This window comes from Brugia malayi (assembly GCF_000002995.4).
Source record: "Brugia malayi strain FR3 genome assembly, contig: Bm_v4_Chr1_scaffold_001, whole genome shotgun sequence".
Taxonomy (NCBI): Eukaryota; Metazoa; Nematoda; class Chromadorea; order Rhabditida; family Onchocercidae; genus Brugia; species Brugia malayi.
Genome location: NW_025062475.1, coordinates 9,268,527 through 9,288,741, shown reverse-complemented (window position 1 = coordinate 9,288,741; position 20,215 = coordinate 9,268,527). Strand labels below are relative to the sequence as shown.

Below are 20,215 nucleotides of genomic sequence, written 5' to 3'. Positions count from 1 at the left end.
ATGAAATATGGTCTAAATTTCTAGATGAACTTCTAATTCGAATCATTTTTTTCTACATTAAAATTACATTTGAAAGCAGCGATGATATAATAAGCTCTGGAAGTAAGTCAAACTGGAATAGAACCTACGGCTGGTGTAGCTTTTTTTATGTAGCTATTTTTTCATGATGTTCTGTGTTTAATTCTCGCTACAAATCCAAATGTTTTTTTTTTTTTTTATGAAGTGCCCTTGTAATATCATAATATAGTACCTAAAGTAGTGCTCGATTTGCTTACTTTACATATACAACTTATGTTCCAGTGCTTCTTTTATCCTACACTTCGTATTATCGTCAATATTACATGTCGTACTTAATTTTTTGCGTTTTACCAACTACATTAGCTAGTTGTTCGGCGTTGTGTGTGAATATTTTGAGTTGATGTAGATGTGGGTGCTGAATGCTGTTCCATAAATGATTTAGTTTAAAGTGACCACTTTTACTACACTGTAACATAAAGCAACAAAAGTTTACCACCTGGCTTAGGGCATCAATTTTCTCAGGTGCAACAAAAATTTCACACTTTAATTCACTATATATATGCTTGACAATGAGATAGGTTACATTATTTGGGATACAAAACTTTTATGCATATATCTTCTCGTTTCTACATAACCTGTAGATAACATATCTTACCATTAGATGAATTTTAGTAATCGCTACATCAGAATTCTCTTTTCAAGATGTCATGAATCTTCTTGAAGTCCTCCTGTTTCTCCCACAACGTTTATATATTTTTGAACTCCACCACCTAGTTTATTTAAGAAATGTTCTTATCTAATATTTCGAAGCTTGAAACTTCCAGGAAGGCTTTTGTCGTTCCGGGGTTGTTGTTGCAATTTCCATCGCGATTCCTGACCAAACTCTGCAATTTTTCCTCCAGCTTTTCACGCCTCTCACGTTCTTCATCAAGCATCCTAAAGTGAAAAATTGAGTTTTAAGCAAGATTAAAATTAAAACTAATTCAATTTCAATTCATTACCAGAAGTTACTGTGCCATCTATTCATTATAAAGATTGTTAGTTATCAAAAAGAGATCAACTTTCAACAGAAAATAACATCTCAATAAACAGTAATTTCCATAATATTTCCATAATACCTAGCTTTCCGCTTAACTGTATCTACAAATAACTCTCATTTACGCATCTAATTTAACATAAGTAAGTTTACTAAATATGACCTCTGCAAAATCAGCTCCGAGCACACATATATGTATTCATATTTAACAAGTCTGAAGTATAGATGCTGTTGCTCTCAATAGTATGCCATTCCTCCAAACGGGAAAGTTTTACGTAATCTGCATCACTGCTCATGAAAATGTTACATATATTTTCTTCAATTTTAGTTCAGTGCAACATCCCTACCTAGTAGCTATTGTTCTTACGATTTCCTCATCACGAAGGGCCCTTCTTTGATCGTCCAGCAATTGCATCAATCGTTCATTTTCACATTCAAGTGCCAGTCTCCAGGACAAATTTTTATCCCGTAATATAGGGTACTCTGTGCTACGCGAACATTCCCGGTCATACTTCTGCAAATCCTCCACAGATCTTCGCTCTATAGCCAAATTCATTGCTATAATTTTACTAATTAAAATTAATTCGATCTTTCGAACATTTTAATTTAGCTTTATGAGCATCACAATCCTTCTTCCGTATAATAGAATTGGAGTTCATACGTTATTAAATAATTAAAGCAGGCATTACTGAGTATCCAGTGCTTTCGTCGTAGTTCATCGAAATGACCAAATTCATATTTTCGCTTCGATTCTGCGGTAAGTAACCACGTAAATCGTTCCTCATCAAATGTGCCTATCTAATATTAAGGTTAAACACTGATATTAGCATAGAATTTTTTGTATTGTTTCTTAGTTCTAAAATTAAGCGTCTCATATCGTCGGCCAAAATATTAGATAAACTTTTACTCACGATGTCAGTAGAATATCATTCCTAATTATCAGTAATGTGACTGCTCCGTGCAGAAGTCAATGCAGAAGCTTTCATCAATGATATTTGAGAATTAAAAATCTTCACAACACCGACTTGCAATATGGCTCATTTTGAACTTTCCTCCTATCATATATCTTTTCTGCGATGGTTATTTCTATGATTAGTGGCAATCATTGCCGAAGCATATTGTCCGGAAATTTCAGTCTAGATAAGAATGGATGATCAACAAAGTGGAATAATGGTCGTATAATTTTTCTCACCGATAAAGAAAAGAACCAACTTGAACAGATGATGTTTGATCGATAGCGATAGTTCTCCTGTTTCGAACAGTTGTTGATTTATGCAAAGGCCACAAATGTATTACACCGGGTGTTATGGTACACCAGTAGGCTCGCCATTTAGAATTATTGTTTCTCATCAGGCAACGTTTCTTTGTATTACTTTTGCTACAGTGCAGCAAAAAACCCTGGAGTTCAAAATTGGATAATTACAATTCTCGAGAAGGAAAAATATTTCACTATACATTATAAGAGACAAATATTACATCATTCTAAATTTAGTTTTTTTGTGAAAAATGTCTGAAAACTGCTTGTAATCTTATTCAGCAAGTAATGTCTTCTTCGCACGCTACCTTCACTCAGATTTACAAGAGACTATGTTTGATATTCGACTTGAGTAATCTAAAATGGATCAGATAGAAAAGATGAAGCACTTGTCAGCAAATGCTAATCATTCCAGCATGTTCCGACGATTCATGCCAATTTTGATTAGTTTACAATCATAACTCTGAACTTGCGTTTCGCTTCAAATTTAGCTAGTTAAATTTAAATTTAAAGTTAAATTAAAACTGACGTACTAAATATTTTAAAACTGAAGGGTTTCGCTGAATGTATCTTGCAGATTCAGATCATTCCAAAATCTATACGTTACTACAAAAAATCTATACACTTTTACAACAGGAAATGGTAAGCAACGTATCTTATACACTATTCAGTTATCTTTTTCTCTGCATTTCTTATTTTTCATGTAACAAATCAAGTCTTCGAAACCAAAAGAAAGTGACTTAAATTACTAATGAGAAAGCAAAGATCAAATTAATAAACCGCCACCGGAAAGTTAATGTTCACATTACACAACTAGCAATTAACACAATATTTTGTAATGTTCGTTCCGAAAACCTTGTAAAGTACAATCCTCTAACTTACCCTGCTCTTTTGCATAACTTTAGAAAAGCTCCATAAATTGCATACCTTACAAATAATGTACTCTACGTATCGCTCAAAAATCCTGTCTACTAGTGGTTCGAACTGTTTTCGATCCGGGAATAACAAATCACACATCCGCAACAAATCATGGAAAGTTATGGCGTTGGATCGTATCAAAGTTGGTAAACTGTTCTGTGCGTACTCGATTCCATGATTTAGCCTGGAATAATTACAAATGAAATCAGTCTTTAATTATTTCATCGGAAATAAAGAAAATAAGATATAATGGCACTTCCGATCGAAAATTCATCCGTTTTGATATCATTTTCAATTCATTATTTCTATAATTTCTACTACTCGTCTGATAACTATTCTATAAATTCCGTGATTCCAGAATCTCCGTCCGAAAATGATCACCTGAACAACTGTCCAATGATAAAATGAGCTTGATGTGGACTTATATGGTGTTCATTATCACTAAATACGGTAAACAACCGGTGTAGACGTTGTAGCAATGGATCTTCAGTGAATAAATCCAGAATTTTCACTGCTGAGTCTGATGATTTTTGAGTCATTCGGGTTAGTTAAATTATGTGATCATAACAGGGCTTTTAAGTGTATATGTTGGAATTGGAATGACTTAAACACCTAAAAAAAAAATTCTTGAGAGTTTAAATTTTAATACAGGGAAAAAAAGTAAGGATGCCATCAAACGAACATTATGCTATGACATGAATGGATCCAATTCAAATAAAATATTTCGAATTATTTTTCTCGAAGTTTTGAGAAAATAAACAACAAACATTAAATGTCCACAAAATGAGTCTAAGCTAAAGTAAGTTTTATAAAAGTTTAAAGAAAAAATTCTGAAAATTAAGTGGAAGCATGTTATCGTGAAGTATGGAATTACTTACCGGTCCTACTACGAAAAATGAAATGAATTTTGACCAATAATAACAGACCCAATCCACATAAACAGTACAAGTAATTTAAAAATTAGAATAAACGTCTAACAGTCAATATTAATTAAACTTAGAAATATTCCAAAATTAATGACCACTGGAAGCATGAAAACAACTTCTATTACATGTGAAATATATGTATATACGATAAGTTCCTTACCAGTTCACTGTTTTAATTCAAACCGTTGTAATGTAGTGGTAATTCGTAGATAATCTCAATCTAGTGAATAACTGAGCCATAAATGAACACTTCAAGATGATGGCACTGTGAAAGTTGAGGATATTTCAGTGTCAGTCTTACTCACTCCTTCATCCACTATCCTTATATTTCAGGTATCAGTTCTTTCTTTTTTTTTTTTTCATCAGCATCACTCTTGATATTATCACTCACATGTGACCGTAAAATTCACATAGCTCATGTTTTAGAACGAATCTTTCGTCGAAAAAGTTATGCAAGATAAATCAACTGAAAATACATTTGTATACTAGTATAATTTTTTTTTAGCCATCTCATTTTACTTGATTCAATAAATTATATAAATAATTAGTATCTCCTGAAAGCCCACCCAGATTATCCAAAGCTTGTTTAAAGAGATTGTCTATGTAGTTTTCTATTTCACTTTTACTTAGTAAAATAAAAAAAAATAATAATTGAGACATCAAATTATTTACTTCATCTTGTTTGTGATCTCTAATATCATCCTTGGCCTGAAAGATAAACCCTAGATTCACTCCATAGTTATACATTGCTCTATGTTGCTTGTCTGTAGCACTCCCTGTTATAGCACCTATTTGACATGACGCCGCAAATAGTTTTGCGGTTTTCATTAAGTGAATTTCTTTTATTTTACTATCTGGAGTTATCTTAGCACATGACCTCAGAGTTCTGTTGTTATTACATAGCTGTGTGATGTGCTCATTTATAACTGAACTTTTTGGATGCAAGTAGTCATGGTGCTGGTTGACATGGAGCGCCGTTTTAGTATCTAAAATCTATTCCCCTTGGCTCCTACTTGCTTGAGAGAGCGCTTTTATAATTTCACAGCGCTTATTGCTATCCTCATTTAATGAAGATAATATTTCAAAAGCTAAAGTAAGCAGTGCATCTCCTGCAAGACTGCTGTTGCTTTGTCAAATCTTTTATGACAACTTAGCTGGCCTCTGCGAGTATCGCTATTGTCCAAACATGGCAAATCATCGTGAATCAAAGAATAGGTATGAATACATACTGTATATTACAGATAATCAGAATAAAGTACTCATAAAAGATAAACATACATCTATGATAAACAACAAAATATGAGATATGAAATGGAAGTAATTGTATAAGACTTATTCAGTACATTGAATAACTTTCACGAAAAATGTAACAAAACAACAAAAAAAAGTAAAATTTGATAACTGACCATACAGTAGTGACAATAAAAAACAAAAAATTCGGAAGAAAATTTTAAAGAATAAATTTTTTTAAAAAGTATGAAATAGGAAGTATTGTTACACCTATGTCTTATTATTTATCAGTATTACCACTGTGCACGACAATTGTTATCGTAAAGGGCAATCTTTGACATTAACAACTTGAAAATAAAATTAACTTTATGAACCCGTTCCCTCATGCTTCTCTTAACCTTACGTCAATTTCCCCAAGAAACGAGCAATTACTAAGAGGCAACACCGTATGTCACACTCAACGAAACATTACACATGCAGAATGCAACCAACAATCGAAGCTGCAACTGCACTACTAGTGTGTGTGGCTGTACTATGTATGTGTGTGTGAGGATGTAATGTGTTGGTGGCGTACGTCTGTCGAGAAGCACCGTGGCAGCTCATCTCTCCTTCACTAATAGAAGTGTCAGCAGCTTCAGCATTTCAGTCTCAACGTACACCACGTCTGTATGTTGAAGAGGGATGAGGAAAGATTTACTTATCTCATTACGTTATCTCATTACGTAGTCGTGACGTACGCATTTGCTTACTTCACATGTATGTACTTTTCATTATGCATGCAACCCATTCATTGTTGAAGGAACCAGATAACGCAGCATAATTTTTATCTTCTTCCCAACACTACTGTCTTTTCTGTCCTGCAATGGACGACATCGACTATTTATTTTGAAGAATATCACAGGAGAGTTCTACACCACTCGGTGACAATGTGGTGTTGGGAAACTTTAGTTTTTTTCATTGACGATTGACGATAAAGTCCTTATAGTTGGTGGATTGATGTTAAACAAATAGTCGTAATAAAGTTTTGATAGATGTTGTAGGGATTGTTGGATAATATAAAATTATATCAGAGGTGGTTGATCGTAGGAGAAATTTGGTTGGGCTCAGCTGCAGGTCGTCGGAGAAACTGAATCGAAGCTTGAAATACTCAAAAACTGAGCCAAGCCAATGATTTTAACTGCTTATACAAGAATTGGCTTATAAAAAAGCGCATAATTAGTGGAAGTAAAAAGTTGTCCCTCTACGATGATCAGTACCCTTTGGTAGTTTCTTTGTTAAAATTGGTAGTTCTTTGTCAACAGATTGTAACATTTTAGACGCTGAAATACAGTTGCAAAATAATCTTGAATAAATGATTTCTTAGTTGTGAGCAAATTTGAAACAGTTTTATATTTGTACAAGGAATATTCAAAGACAATTTTTAATCTATAAATTTCTATTTTATGGATTTAAATACTAAATTATTTCAAAATTATAAATTTATTTCGATTTTTCCATTGGAGATTAAGTTGGTGGATTTGAGTAGCTTAACCCCCCCAACATTCCACGCAGGAAGGTGCAGAAGGCTATGTTTCATTATGTCTTCATCGCAAAGTGAAGTTCATGCGAATGGTCTTTGAACTCATGGGAGGAGGTGATGACAACGATGGGACAAGTGAAATCAACAAGTTCTCTCATTTGTCATTATTCCTTCACTTCCTTATCAGTCAACTGCCACTATCGCATTTGTTCTTTAGTCGAATTCAAACTTATAACTACTTATACCCTATTCCGTCTAGATCTACTTCACAATTACCATGTTTCCATTTCCCACACTCTCTCTTATCACCTCTATCCTATTCTATCCAAAAATCGACTCTTACTCTACACCGCACCTCAGGAAATCCGTCTTTTTGGCTACTTGTCCACGCCTAACATTGGCTAACATTGTTACCTAGCCGTACCTACTGCGGTCTCTTAATTTTTCATTATATTTTCTTTCTTTCCTATCTATTTTAGTCGTCGGTAATAGAATTCCCATCTGTCTCTTCCCCTTCTGACGCGTTCCTGACCGTCTCTTCCCTTTTTCATTATATCTTGTACGCATCTTGTGTCTTTCTATTGTCGTGCGCTGCAAGTCTAGTTTAATTTAGGCTACTTATCGTTTGTTCTGAAATATCTATTTCAGGTGTACAGAATGGTCTGTGAATGTGCATTGGTGTTACTTGGCTGGATTTTCCTTCTATATTTGTTGTATCACTTGGCCATAATTTTTTATAATCTCGTTTATCCGTTCTTCATTGCAACCCCCATCAATCTAAACAAGGCTGCTGGTGGCAAATGGGCTGGTAAGAAATACTCTTCATTGTTTTTTTTTTCATGGAAAAAAAATGGAATTTGAATGCAAAAGTAGCTTATTTCAACAGTGCGCAAGGAGTAGTTATAAAATATAAAAGTTCGAAAATACAATCCAAGTTGAGTTTATAATAAAAGTTTTTATTTCACTGCTTTTAGTTATTACTGGTAGTACCGACGGAATAGGAAAAGCTTATGCTTTTGAGTTGGCAAGGCGCAGTTTCTCTATTGTTTTAATATCACGTACACAAAGCAAGTTGGATGCAGTGAAGGAGGAACTTGAAAAAGAATGCTGCATCGAGGTTTTTCTTTAACATATTCATGTTGTTTGTTGATTTTTTTTTCCCTCAGTACCTTTTGCGAGCTGAAAAATCGCCCCAACCGAAGTTACATTGTAGTTGTTTTTATATGAATACAGTTTACTCGTTTTTTGAACATGAACATCTGCTTTGTAAACAGTAATGCAATTTAATCATAGACTTTTTTTTTCTCTTAGTTGGAGCTTATTGAAAATTTAGCAGGTAACAAAATTTGGAACTGACTAAATTTTCGAAATTCGGAACTGGAATTGAATTATTATTGAAAGCCATTGAGAAGTGATCATTACTAAATAGTAGTCCCGTGTTTCATTTATAGGAAAAAACTTAGCACTTCAATTGTTTTTGCGTTTAATCACAAGATTAAAAATTACAATTTGAGCACGGATTCACACCTTTATAGATCAAAACAATTGCATTCGATTTCACCAGTGGAAATATCAATGAATATGAAAAGACAGTGCTGTTTCTGCTAAGACAATTAGATATCGGGATACTGGGTGAGAGTTATACTTCGGTATTTCATGCAGTGAATTCTTTTTTAAAAGAATCACTTATGGAAATATGCAATCCACACACGTTAAACAAATTAATAAATTACGACTGATCACGATTCAAGATCGCGTTTCTGAAATTTGATAGTAAGAAATAACGAATTAGAATTATAATTACATATTAACTTAGAATCATTTCATTGTTAATTATAGATTCTTATACATAAATGATATAGGCTTCCTTTAAAAATTTATTCATTTTATACATAGTGAATTATTTGCAGTTAACAACGTTGGTGTAAGCTTCAGTTATCCGGAAGTTATCTATAAGGCAGAAGGTGGTCTTCAAAGACTTGCAGATGTCGATATTGTTAATACTCTTCCCGTAACTTTGGTAAATTTTAGACAAACTTTTTTATTCTCATTTTGAATCTTCAGGTGCTCTTTTTGGACAAGGACAAGGGTTTTTGGTGGCTGTTGACTTATCCCACTTGAATTACTATACTTTCATCGGAAAATTTTTAAATATTAGGTTTACAAAACTAACCACGTTATATTATATCTCACAGAATCCATCAAGTTTATATCATCGTTAAAAGTTTAAACTCGAAATTCGAAGAATTTATTGTGCGTTAAAATTTGCCAACTGATTTTTTTCGAAATAAATTTCGAGTTCTTTTACAGTTGTCTGCTGCAGTATTGCCTCAAATGGTTGAGCGTAATAATGGCATCATTGTGAATATATCCTCTGCTACTGCATATAGTCCACTCAGCTTGCTTAGTGTTTATTCAGCATCAAAGGTAATAATATTTTTGTGAAACTAGTTGACAAAATATTAATTGTTCAATTTATTTTAGCACTTATTTAATGTGAATGAATCCTTCTATAAAGTCAGGTTATTTTTTATCTTCCAAGATATTCCTATTACGTTACAGAAATATGTCACTTGGTTTTCAAATATTTTACAAAAAGAATACGCTCAGACGAATATAATCATCCAGACCGTGTGTCCTATGCTTGTTACTACCAAAATGTCCAAGGTTATGTTTACTAACTAAAATAATTTGCAAAAACTTTTATTCAAGCTATTTTCATCTTTCTAAATAAGTGATAAACTAAATCTTTCGATTTATAATGCTTCTGATAAAATTATGTAGCAGGCAACTTTATCCATGGATACATTCAGTAGTGTTTTACAGGTCTCGCGTCCATCATTCTTTTTCGTGACAGCTGAAGATTTCGCGAAAAATGCAATTAAGACGATTGGAATTGTGGATGAGACAACCGGTTGTTTTCCACATCAGTTGCAAGTTTGTTTTTCATTCTTTCGAATTGCAGCTTTTGTTTAGTAACAAGTTATAGCATAGAATATCACAACTTTCCATACTTATCTCTTCTTTTTTAATTCTACGGAATCCTTTTTACCGTTATGCAGCTTCAATTTTTTGCAGTATAGTGACTTAACTTTGTTTGGTGCTGCCTGGAATTCATTCGGATTTTAAGATTGTATTGGAAGAAACTTTTCATTTTTTTTATTGAAGACACTTCGTTTTTTTCAGGCTGAAATTATAAAGAACTTCCCGGAATGGATTGTTGTGCCTTACTTGAGCGGGAAAACCAAGCTTGTTCGCAAAAAAGCACTTGCAAAAATGGCACGGAATATGAAGACGACTTCATAGTTCTGCATTCATGATTTGTTTTTCCTATTATGACGACACTTTTCCTGTTTTGCAATACAGCTGGATTATTCATTTTTTTTTTGCAGGCTTTTTTCTCGTTGAGCGTGGTTTCTGTGTTCCAGGCCCCTATATTTACATCATTTTATAGATCCACTTAGTTACTGCTAAAAAATCATTTAAGAAATCTAGTAAATCAAATCCTGAGCAAATATATAAGTGAAATTGTGCCTTACTTGGGCGGGAAAACCAAGCTTGTTGCAACTTAATATTTTTATTTTGTTACATATCAAGTTGTTACATGAACCATTAAATTTCCTCTTGGTCCATGTAAAAATTTAATATTTTTTGATGTTTTCAGTAGAACATTACAAATTATAAAAAAAATTTCAAATCTGCATTCTTCCTAACCGTACACTTTACTTTGCGTACTGCTCACATAAACCAACGAAATAGTGTGAACAATTCTGAAAAAAATGGATGGCAGGATAGTCCAGTAAATGAAAGTGAAATCCACTGCTGAATAAGTCGAGTTCCAAGACTTGAACTAATAAATTTTCGCGGCTAAGGACAGTATGTCCTACAGTATGTGATTCTTTATCCCTTCAAAGAAGAGAAGACAGATCTACCATTTTATTCAAAAAAAGTCTAATTAGCATAAATGTTGCCCGACCTAGCCACAGAATCGAAATACAGATTTCGCGAGGGGTGCTTTTTTGGTATTGGTATAATCCGTTAAATCTATAAATTTTACAGCGAATGCTATAACTCCTTCACAACTACATTAAAATGTTGGCTACATTTCCGAAAGTTAAAATTAGTCTATATATATTTCCTCTGACCAAGGAAAAAACAATGTGTAATTTACAAAACTTCATGACTTCATTCTGATACATTTTCCAAAAGCGAACACTCTTTTTTATGAAGGCAGAAAAATACAACACTCATTAAAATAGAATCAAATACAAGGACTTGCACCTCATATGATGCAACTCTGTATTGTGTAATGAAAATATGCCATGTATTAATCGTAGGTCATGTATTAATCGAGGTCCATATGATCGTCGGGTCTGTTCTTCTCTGCTTCACGAACAACCTTCTCATTAGTTTCCTCATCTTCAACATCCGACTCCATGTCTGCAGAATTAAGCTAAATTTTAAATGGCACAAATAATATATGGACTGGTTTAATAATTATAAGCCTTCAATTCTACACTGGTCGTCCAGAAACTTTAATTGCAGTCTGGACTTTACAAAATATTTAAATCTGCTTTTCCCAGCGTATTCAGCAACTTACCAGGATGGGATGAAGTTTCAATTTTCATCGCAACTTTTTCCTCCTCACTTTCACTCGCTGTAAACTGTGTTGCCCACGCAATCATGTCTGCAACTCATGAATGAGTAACAGTAGCGTCTTCCTTTTCTTAAATATTTCAGAATTTGTCCGCTCAATTTCCTTGTGTTCGGGAAATTGTTTAGAAATGAATTTACCTCCACTTCCAGCAGCTGTAGCTGTTTTCTCATCAATGCCGAATTGTCGCAATACTGGTGCCAACTGTCCAGTCTGCAAGGCATGGCCGAAAATATCAGCTGCCTGCCGAAATTGAGGTGTACGAAGTGTTTGCTCCAGTTCTTCTTGTTCATTGTAGATAGGCTCCTTGATATAAATAGAATTAAGATTCACAGATGTAATACTTTCATAATGGAATATCTTCCGTGATTAATATTAGTCCATAATAGATAAAGTTTGCTTTCCTTCCCAAATTTAACTGACTAGATCCCACATTAAAATTAAACATACTCTTCTTGATTACACTAGTAATATTTATCTTACTATTCTCTCCGTTTACTGAATTATAGATAACTTTTTCAGCCAACAAAGTTAACTGTAATCTCCAAAATATAATTCTGTCATAAAACTCAGCACTAAGTAAAACGAGCATCCCACCAAAATTCATTTCTTATGCATCGCTTCAGCTCATTCATTTCGAAAAAGCAACTTCATTACGTGCTTGCAGCACTAGAATTTATCCGCTGTTTTTAGTTATCAGTTGCTGGTTCTGTATGCAACAGAGACACAAAGTTCTATTTTGAACTATTTTGAAAACTGTACTCATAGCTCATACTTCCATGCAACTTATCGTTCACATCCCAATACTGAAGCAGTTAAAAAGAAATTACTTGATTGGGCAAATGACAGGTCAGTCGCTCAGCATATTTCCCCAAAACATCGTTAATTTTATCAGCACAGCATAGAACATCAGTAAAGTCAATTGAAGCTGAAACGGATATAAAATCTAAAAAATATGACGTGATTTGTGCCACTCAGTAGAAAAGTCATTTTCATTGTTAATTAAAACAATGTGAACTATTCTGGAAATCCTAACTTCGAGAAATGTTGTTATTTATATCTGTTAAAGGGGACCTGCTTCCTCGCTGAAATTCATATGAATTAGAAAGTCTTATATAATAATCATGTTATTTGATGCGTTATCCCCAATTTATCTAAACACTTGCATATAATTTTCCCAGATGCTCCGTATAAAAAAAAGTGCAATCCAACCAGGTGGGCCCAATGAAAGAGGACAGAACGCTGATTAATGTTCCATTTTATCGTCTTTTCCCGGATTTGTCTCGAAATTTTCAGATCTCTTGGAAAAACGACACAGAGCACTACTTAGAATGCTTCAGAACCTACGTTTTCTTCCAGATCCGTCAGGTGGCGTTATACTTGCAATAATTTCTTTCAGTTGCGACAGCTGCACTGCATTATTTGAGGAGCTACTAGCAACAGTTCCATTAGCAGGTGTATTGGATGGTGTTGCTCCCTGCGTGGATGTTGCTCCACTTTCTTCTGAAGCCACTCTAGAAATTATTTTATATATTCACTATCAAAAATTTTAGCTACATAGATTTTTAAGATATCCAATATTTTCATTAATTCTTAAGACACTGATAAGATTATTTTAAAATATGAAACAGGGTTCCCTCTATGATGCCATTAAAAAATGAAAGCATAATTTAGCAAATATATTTAAATCACTTTTGAATTCATTCTTATTCGAATTACCAAGTTCTACTTTGCGTTGAAAAATTTCGAGAGAATATTCATAGTCTGAAATTCCGATCCTAAGTTTCCAGCCAGTCTAATTCTCATCAGAGAGATATGAATGAAGTCGAATAGTATTAACATTAATATTATGGCGGGAATAAACAGAAATAACACAGGTAAATTACATGTGAATGCTGCTGCGTACGTTAAATACTAATTGTAAAATCTTTGTGAAATGGAACGATTCCAACGCAAAAAACCAGAAATCTAACGGATGTGGTGCATCAGCAACAAGCGGAAGTTGCGGCAGAAGATTGGTTGCTTCACCAGCTGATGCACCGTTGGTATGATTCATCAATGAAAGTAACTGCATTAATTGACTTTGATCTAAATTTCCCAATGCTCCAAGTTCACCATCCGCACCAGCATTGCCCAAAGCTGCTAAAGTACCAAACGATGAAGCGCCAGCACGATCGGTTCCTCCGCGTGCTGCGGCTCGTGGTGCTGGAGGATTATTTAACGTTTCATTTACCTAAAAAATTCTTTTCACTTCCTCCCGTGTATTTCTGAATAATTAGTAGTATAAAGAAAAAAGAAACACTCCCTAGACCGGGGATTTTTGAACAATGACTTTAGGGAACAATGATGAAAGCCGGCAGGTTCCAAGCTATACAGTTAAAGTCTGTAACAAAGTTTCCGTGAAAATGAAAGTCTATGTCCAAAAATTCACGACCGAATAAAACACATTTTATTACAACAACATTATCACTAAAACATTACCTCTTTTTATCGTCTGATCAGAAAACAACTGAATATTATGAAAGATTATTTAACCATGAAGAAGGACAGATCAAAAGAAACTAACTTTTTTACAGTTTTCATCGTCTTTATCAGCTTTCCCATCTTGCATCCAGAATAAACGTTTTTCATCTGTGCTTTTGAATTTCAACATATAGACGCGACCGTCCGTACATTCCTTCACTCGTAAAAATTCTGTGTCACCAGGAAAAATGATCAAATCCTTTAAAAAAAATCTGTGAAGTTGCGTATGGATACAACGCTTGCTTTATTTAAATTATGCAAGTATTCATAAAAAGGGATTTTTGGCTTTCCAGAATATTTTAAGCTCTTTTATGAATTCTTCTCTTCGTTTCCCCATTATGTCGCTTATGCTGTTACTTTTTTCCATAAAATTATGCGATAAATTTTCAAAGAAAAACCAATACATTAATATGTCATTAATTCCAGCTGCAACTGTCAGCCATGGTAGGGAAATCTCTGAACTCCTATTGTATCCGAAAAACTGTGAACATCAAAAACACTTCAACTGCTCCCTCAACAATAAGTCCCTTTCGTCATTATAAAAAATATCTATGGAAAAACAAAGCAGCGAAATACAAAAGATGAGTACTCATTTATTGATTTCCTGCGCTAAAAAACCACCACTACAATGTTACGAAAGAATCGTGAAATATAAAATAGAAAGAGATTTCCTAATAATGGTTGCTACTACGTGTTTGAAATCATTAAAAGCCTGAATATATGTAGAACACAATGAATCTTAAATAAAAATATATTAATAATGCCACTAACATCAACAATCGCTCCAGTTTCACGATTTTTCCAGCAGAAATGCATTAGTTGATCACTGGATTGCTTGATAAAAACTAATCCTTTCGTTTTATCAGCTACAACCTTTCGTCTATCTACCGTTGACCCCGCTTGCAAATTCGACCTGCCGGCCTCAATTAATCAAAATCTTGAGAAACCTTTTATTCATAATCTGATGCTTGCCGATACTATTTCCACCCTAATTTTCACCAGAAAGTATGAGAAAAATGTTTGCTTCTACATATTAATCTCACAAACTATGAGCGAATATGACATTCGCCAAGCAACTTATTAGTATTTTACACTATTCTAATTCAACCAAATAGAAAAAGATCTTTATGGTCAATCCACAACTCTCAGAATGTGTTGCCATATGTGAGGATCTAAAACTCTCACAAATACAAAAAAAAGTAACCTTGAACTCAACTAAATAACCATTATTCATTTGACTGGACCGCGAATTTGCAAACATGACACTCATAGTGATAGAAACTTAAGGAAATATCTTTATCAGTTGTTCTTGAATCTCTGAAATGCATTATAAAGTTCGAATCTAGAGAATCTTTGCAAACTGTTCTATGTAAAGGTCTCTTCTCCTAAATGTTAATACTAAGCAACCACTGGATAAATGCCCACTTGATTTAAATCATCTCTCTAATAATATGAATCCAACAAAAAAAAAAACATTTTATCTTTTACTCCTCCATCTTTCGAAAGTCTTTGCATGATACCAGCTTACCCTAAACTATAATTTGTTTCACTTTAATAAAATGTCTCAAAAAAGCATAAGATCAGCTTAACAAGCTTTTCAATTTTGAGTTTAGTTACATCATAATTATAAAGCAAAGGAAATGAATAACAATAAACATTTCCAGGCATCTAACATCTCATTTACATTATAGCGAAATATTTTGTAACAATCTTAACAGAAGTTGTACGAACAAGCCAAGAGTTTCAAAAGTCAGAAGAAGAACTACATAGTAACATTAGTTAACTGAAGGAAAGGACCGAGGATTTGAAAGCCTCCAAAAAAAAAGAGCAGAAAATCAAAGTATTTATTCGAGTAAAACAAGAGAAAATCAAACCTCTCATATGAATTGTTAGTCATTTATGCACCGAAAAGTAGTTAAATGATTCATACAAAAATAAAATGAAAAAATAAAGCTGAAATAAGTGGTACATAGATTCAGACATTACGTAATTAACTAATAAAAACTTCACATCGTATTATTTTTCAAGTAAATATCAATTTGCATGCCACTGCTTCCTTTGTTATTTCTTCAATGTACAAAATGATCCATCTCATGAAATAATGGACTACATAATGTAACAGACACAGAATAAAATTTGTAATGAAACAATTAGAAAAAACAAAACTACACTTTTAAAAGCTCATCTTTCAGAGATTTAAAGAATAAACTCGAGTCGGGATTTTCAAGAATATCCAACAAATCTTTTTGTGTGAGAATATGAGATAGCTTCGCGAGATGAACGTGATAGGACAGGATATTTTTGTCAAAAACTGAATAATCAGCAGCTTTCGACAAAATCTGAAGAATACATGAAACTTTCATGGACAATCTTTTAAATATATTAAATTCTTTGAAATAGATGACAATCATATAGATTATGTGCCAAAAAATTCAAATACGACATGAAGTGCACAAATGATACAGTAAATCAGCACTAATACCACAACGGAAGATGTCTCTTGAAGAAATCAAGCTTTAATGTTACGGATAGCTTACAATTCTATTTAAAAATAGAAAGAAATATATGTTTCTGAATCTTCGCAAGGCACTTCAATTCTGACAACGACAAAATTATTTGAACAGCTAACAGTAATAAAATTAACCTAAAAAAGGAAAAAAAAAGGCATACCTCGAGAGCCGGTCTCAATTCTAATGAGGGAGAAGTTTTCCAGTCAGAGTAAAGCATTGTTGTAAAACCATGTAATGGATTTTTATGGACACCACCAACAGAGCAATCATGAACAACCATAAATGGAAAGGTCTGAACAGTTTACATAAAAATAAAGAAAAAGTTATAATGATTTCATTTAATTCATAATGATAAGTGAATACATACCACAGAAGCGAAATGCTTTGTAACAATTGGAGTTTCTCTGATAAATGCCATAATGAGGTCACTACGCCGACCAGTTAACCAATGATTCAGAACTAAAAAAAGTGACTGTCGCAATGAATCTCTCGTTACCGAGTAAGCAACAAAATAGGAAACGAATTCGGGGACTTCATCAGCCAAAGGTAACAGATATTTGTGCTGAAATGCAAAAACATTACATAAAAAAAAGTCGATTAAAATGACAAGATCTGCCAAATCTTTGCAGTAGAACAAATACTTTCGATTTTTTAAATTGCTCTGTATAGACCCTTATCAAGCCTTTTCTTGTTTTTGCTAATCACAACACTAGAAAAAACATTTTAAAAAATGTCTCACCAAATTAGAATCATCTGGAATGAAAATGTAATGATCGACAAGCTGGGAAACAAACTGTTGTGCATATGACTTTCCACTGCCAATCTAAAAAAGTTATTTATAACGATATCCAAATGAAACATTGAAATTCTAACACAGAAGACTATGACACATGTAAATTTAAAAGTATAACCTTATGCAACCATTGTGAAATATGGTTTAACACTGAATAACACGGGTACTGTACAGCTAGTGAACACAAATTGATTAGCAAAGAAATACGTGTCTCGTGTAAAAGTGGTTCACCTTCACGGCCACAAAATATAGCTTCAAAATAGGAATATTGATGGCCGCGTGGTTCGGATTCTCTTTCCTGAAAAGATGTTACGTAAAAAACAATTCGTAACGTCCAGTAACAGCAGAAATCCATGGAAGATAACCACTTAGTACACAATTCATGTTTTCTGTTTATGGCGAACTATAATAAATTTGCAGGCGTGACAAAGAAGTATTACTTTCTTCCTCCGCTTGAAACTCATAGAAGATCGTGCAACAGTGCTTCCTATTATCCAGTAATGGAAGTAGAGTTCGTAATTTGCGTTAGTCATTAGAATAATTACGTTTTCGCCTTATAAAAATAGTCAAAATCCTACTAACTTCTGTTTCTTTTAATTATATGTTTTGAAAAATGTTGCTAAATTAACTTGGCCGTGAATTTATCTTAAACTAACATTTTAGTGAATTTATCTTAAACTAACATTTTAAGTTGTTAAGGAAAATGTGTATCAGAAAGTAAAAGTACTATTAAAATAAAAGGAAGAATTCACTCTGAAGTAATCGCAAAGAATCTGCATTAGACGTAACTGCTGTATTTGATTTAATCGAGATACTCGTCGATCCGGAGAAATGCAAAACAAATCGTTATCCAACTGATACTGTAATTCATTGTTTCGAAGCGCTGCAGGACCACGCCATTTTTGTCCTTGCTGACCGCAAACTTTCGTTACCTCAAGCAGTATCACTTTCTCGATATCACTTCATAGAGATTTCACAATCGAAATATTCAGTGCATAAAAAGTATCCACATTTCCTAAGCTAAAAGATATAAATCAAGACACAATAAATTAGTAAAATCCAGTTAAAAATCTTTAAAATTAAGCTCACTGTTTTGTCACTCTAAATTAAAGTGAGATGGAAAGGCTAGAACTAAAAATTTTCTTTTGCTGAAGTCTGAGCTCTTTATAATTCTTAGGCGAACTATTAAAAGAATTATTATATAACAGACTTTTCAGTGGTAACCACTTGTACTAAGATATCAAATGTACGGAAAACTTAGTCAGATAAAGCATAGCGTACTGAAATGTGAAATAAAAGCATCTCCAGCGTACCAGTTTAGTAAAGGTGACAACGGTACCTGTTCCAAGATATCTGTGACGCATGAAGGGAAGGATTGATGTTTCCGTGGAGAAGCTGCCCCAACACCAGAAGCTGGGCCACCACCACGTCTATCCATCGTGATTCCTTTTTCCTCTCTTTATTTTTCCTTCTTCTTTCAATTCCTCTCTCTTGGACTTTCTGCCCAATTTCTCACAACTACTCTCACAAACTGGACTTGCTTCTGTAAAATATTTTCTTGAAATATACGCACCAACTTTCTCCACAATTTATCCTTAGCATAACACACAAGAGATGATGGCTCTCAAAGACATTATTTAACTTAGCATTTCAGTTAGTAAAAACGAGATGAACTTAACTGAGGTTCGCTTAAGGTCATTTGCAAGGGATTCGTTAGTGTTAGACTGTGCAGCCACTAATGAATGATGACTGACAACTCATCCTCTCCATCTCACAGGAGGATTCGGGAATGCTCTAGGATCAAGGATGTTCGGGAAAGCTTCAGGTCAAGAATGCACCATCAGTACGCCCAGCTGTTCTCTGGTAGGTCCTAGCACGATTATCTTTAGAGTTGTTGTTTTGACGTTTGTGGAAGCGCGAGAATTTGAAATTTTTCAATAAATCTTGAGGTTTTTTGGGGCTTCTTATATGCTGTAACTGCCAGTTAGCCCCGTAGGCCTGGTTGACATACACTAGGAATTAGGCCAACACACTTTGCAGTTCCCTTACATAATTTAAGGGCGTGTTTTTGATTCCAACTAATATAGTTCAAGAGCAATATCGATTTCCATAAGTAATCGTGCTTGAATGTATTTTGTGTAGCTGTTTGCATACCGTTCTTGGCTGAATATAGGCCCTTAATATACTTACTGCTTTCTACACTTCCTGCAGCTGAAATCTGGAAGAATCTCGATGCGCGGATATCCTATTTTGAGTACATTTTCAAAGCTCTCTTTATTTGGTAAAGGTCGGGAAATTACAAAGTAGATTTTGTCTGATTACTTGTTCTTCCTAAAAGTTATTTCATCTAAAAGTGACCATTTTATTGAAACAAAAATCTTCCAAGCACGCTATCGGATTCTGAAAGAGGAATGGATATTAATACTAACTCTACCCATGTATGCTTTTGCGTTTGGCAATCACTCCTCCCTTCTTTTCATGGCAAAAAGACCTATATAAACATCAGCAAGAATCCATTCGCTGTCTCTAAGCATATTTTTAGTAAATAAGTTATACTTCCGGTGGATTTTCTAATTCCTTCCAATATTTATTCTATCCGATATCATAAGATTTTCCACCTCAATTCTCTGAAAAGTGACGGTCATAATCCGAAATCTCTCTACCCTATGATTCTTTCGCTGACACATTGCAAACTCTCTATTAGAGAAAGCATTTCTACACTGTAAATTTTATTGGCATTACTGTCCTGAATAATTAATCAGATCTTTGCTAATTAATTTCAGTAATATTTTTCGTTGAAATGTTAAGCTGTAATCATATATTTGGAACTACT

At 33.8% G+C, this 20,215-nt stretch overlaps 4 protein-coding genes across 6 annotated transcripts; 1 reads left to right on the top strand and 3 right to left on the bottom strand.

The window, feature by feature from the left end:
* Positions 1-797: 797 nt before the first annotated feature.
* Positions 798-3,766, bottom strand: Bm859 (Uncharacterized protein; the record flags this gene model as incomplete). 3 transcript variants are annotated; one of them, XM_001900625.2, is made up of 6 exons in its annotated part: positions 798-954; positions 1,402-1,612; positions 1,744-1,852; positions 2,267-2,452; positions 3,237-3,411; positions 3,609-3,766. In XM_001900625.2, the coding sequence occupies 6 exons, from the start codon at positions 3,764-3,766 to the stop codon at positions 798-800; spliced, it is 996 nt and encodes a 331-aa protein (XP_001900660.1). The 3 variants fall into 3 exon arrangements, with proteins under 3 accessions (XP_001900660.1, XP_042933195.1, XP_042933196.1); XM_043077261.1 differs by lacking the exon at positions 3,609-3,766 and having other exon boundaries at positions 3,237-3,326; XM_043077262.1 differs by lacking the exons at positions 3,237-3,411; positions 3,609-3,766 and having other exon boundaries at positions 2,267-2,404.
* Positions 3,767-7,559: 3,793 nt separating this feature from the next.
* On the top strand, positions 7,560-10,208 carry Bm2004 (Uncharacterized protein; the record flags this gene model as incomplete). The annotated part of the gene is made up of 8 exons (XM_001900626.2): positions 7,560-7,710; positions 7,877-8,019; positions 8,438-8,534; positions 8,813-8,922; positions 9,213-9,329; positions 9,465-9,569; positions 9,729-9,839; positions 10,089-10,208. The coding sequence occupies 8 exons, from the start codon at positions 7,560-7,562 to the stop codon at positions 10,206-10,208; spliced, it is 954 nt and encodes a 317-aa protein (XP_001900661.1).
* Positions 10,209-11,247: 1,039 nt separating this feature from the next.
* Bma-rpn-13 (Uncharacterized protein) lies at positions 11,248-15,349 on the bottom strand (the record flags this gene model as incomplete). Its single annotated transcript, XM_043077260.1, has 9 exons — positions 11,248-11,342; positions 11,503-11,589; positions 11,697-11,862; positions 12,387-12,484; positions 12,904-13,070; positions 13,530-13,789; positions 14,123-14,278; positions 14,851-15,000; positions 15,284-15,349. The coding sequence occupies 9 exons, from the start codon at positions 15,347-15,349 to the stop codon at positions 11,248-11,250; spliced, it is 1,245 nt and encodes a 414-aa protein (XP_042933194.1).
* Positions 15,350-16,244: 895 nt separating this feature from the next.
* Positions 16,245-18,820, bottom strand: Bm6883 (Uncharacterized protein; the record flags this gene model as incomplete). Its single annotated transcript, XM_043077259.1, has 7 exons — positions 16,245-16,418; positions 16,750-16,881; positions 16,957-17,151; positions 17,329-17,412; positions 17,501-17,680; positions 18,135-18,314; positions 18,722-18,820. 7 exons carry the CDS (start codon positions 18,818-18,820, stop codon positions 16,245-16,247), a joined length of 1,044 nt encoding a protein of 347 aa, XP_042933193.1.
* Positions 18,821-20,215: the final 1,395 nt, after the last annotated feature.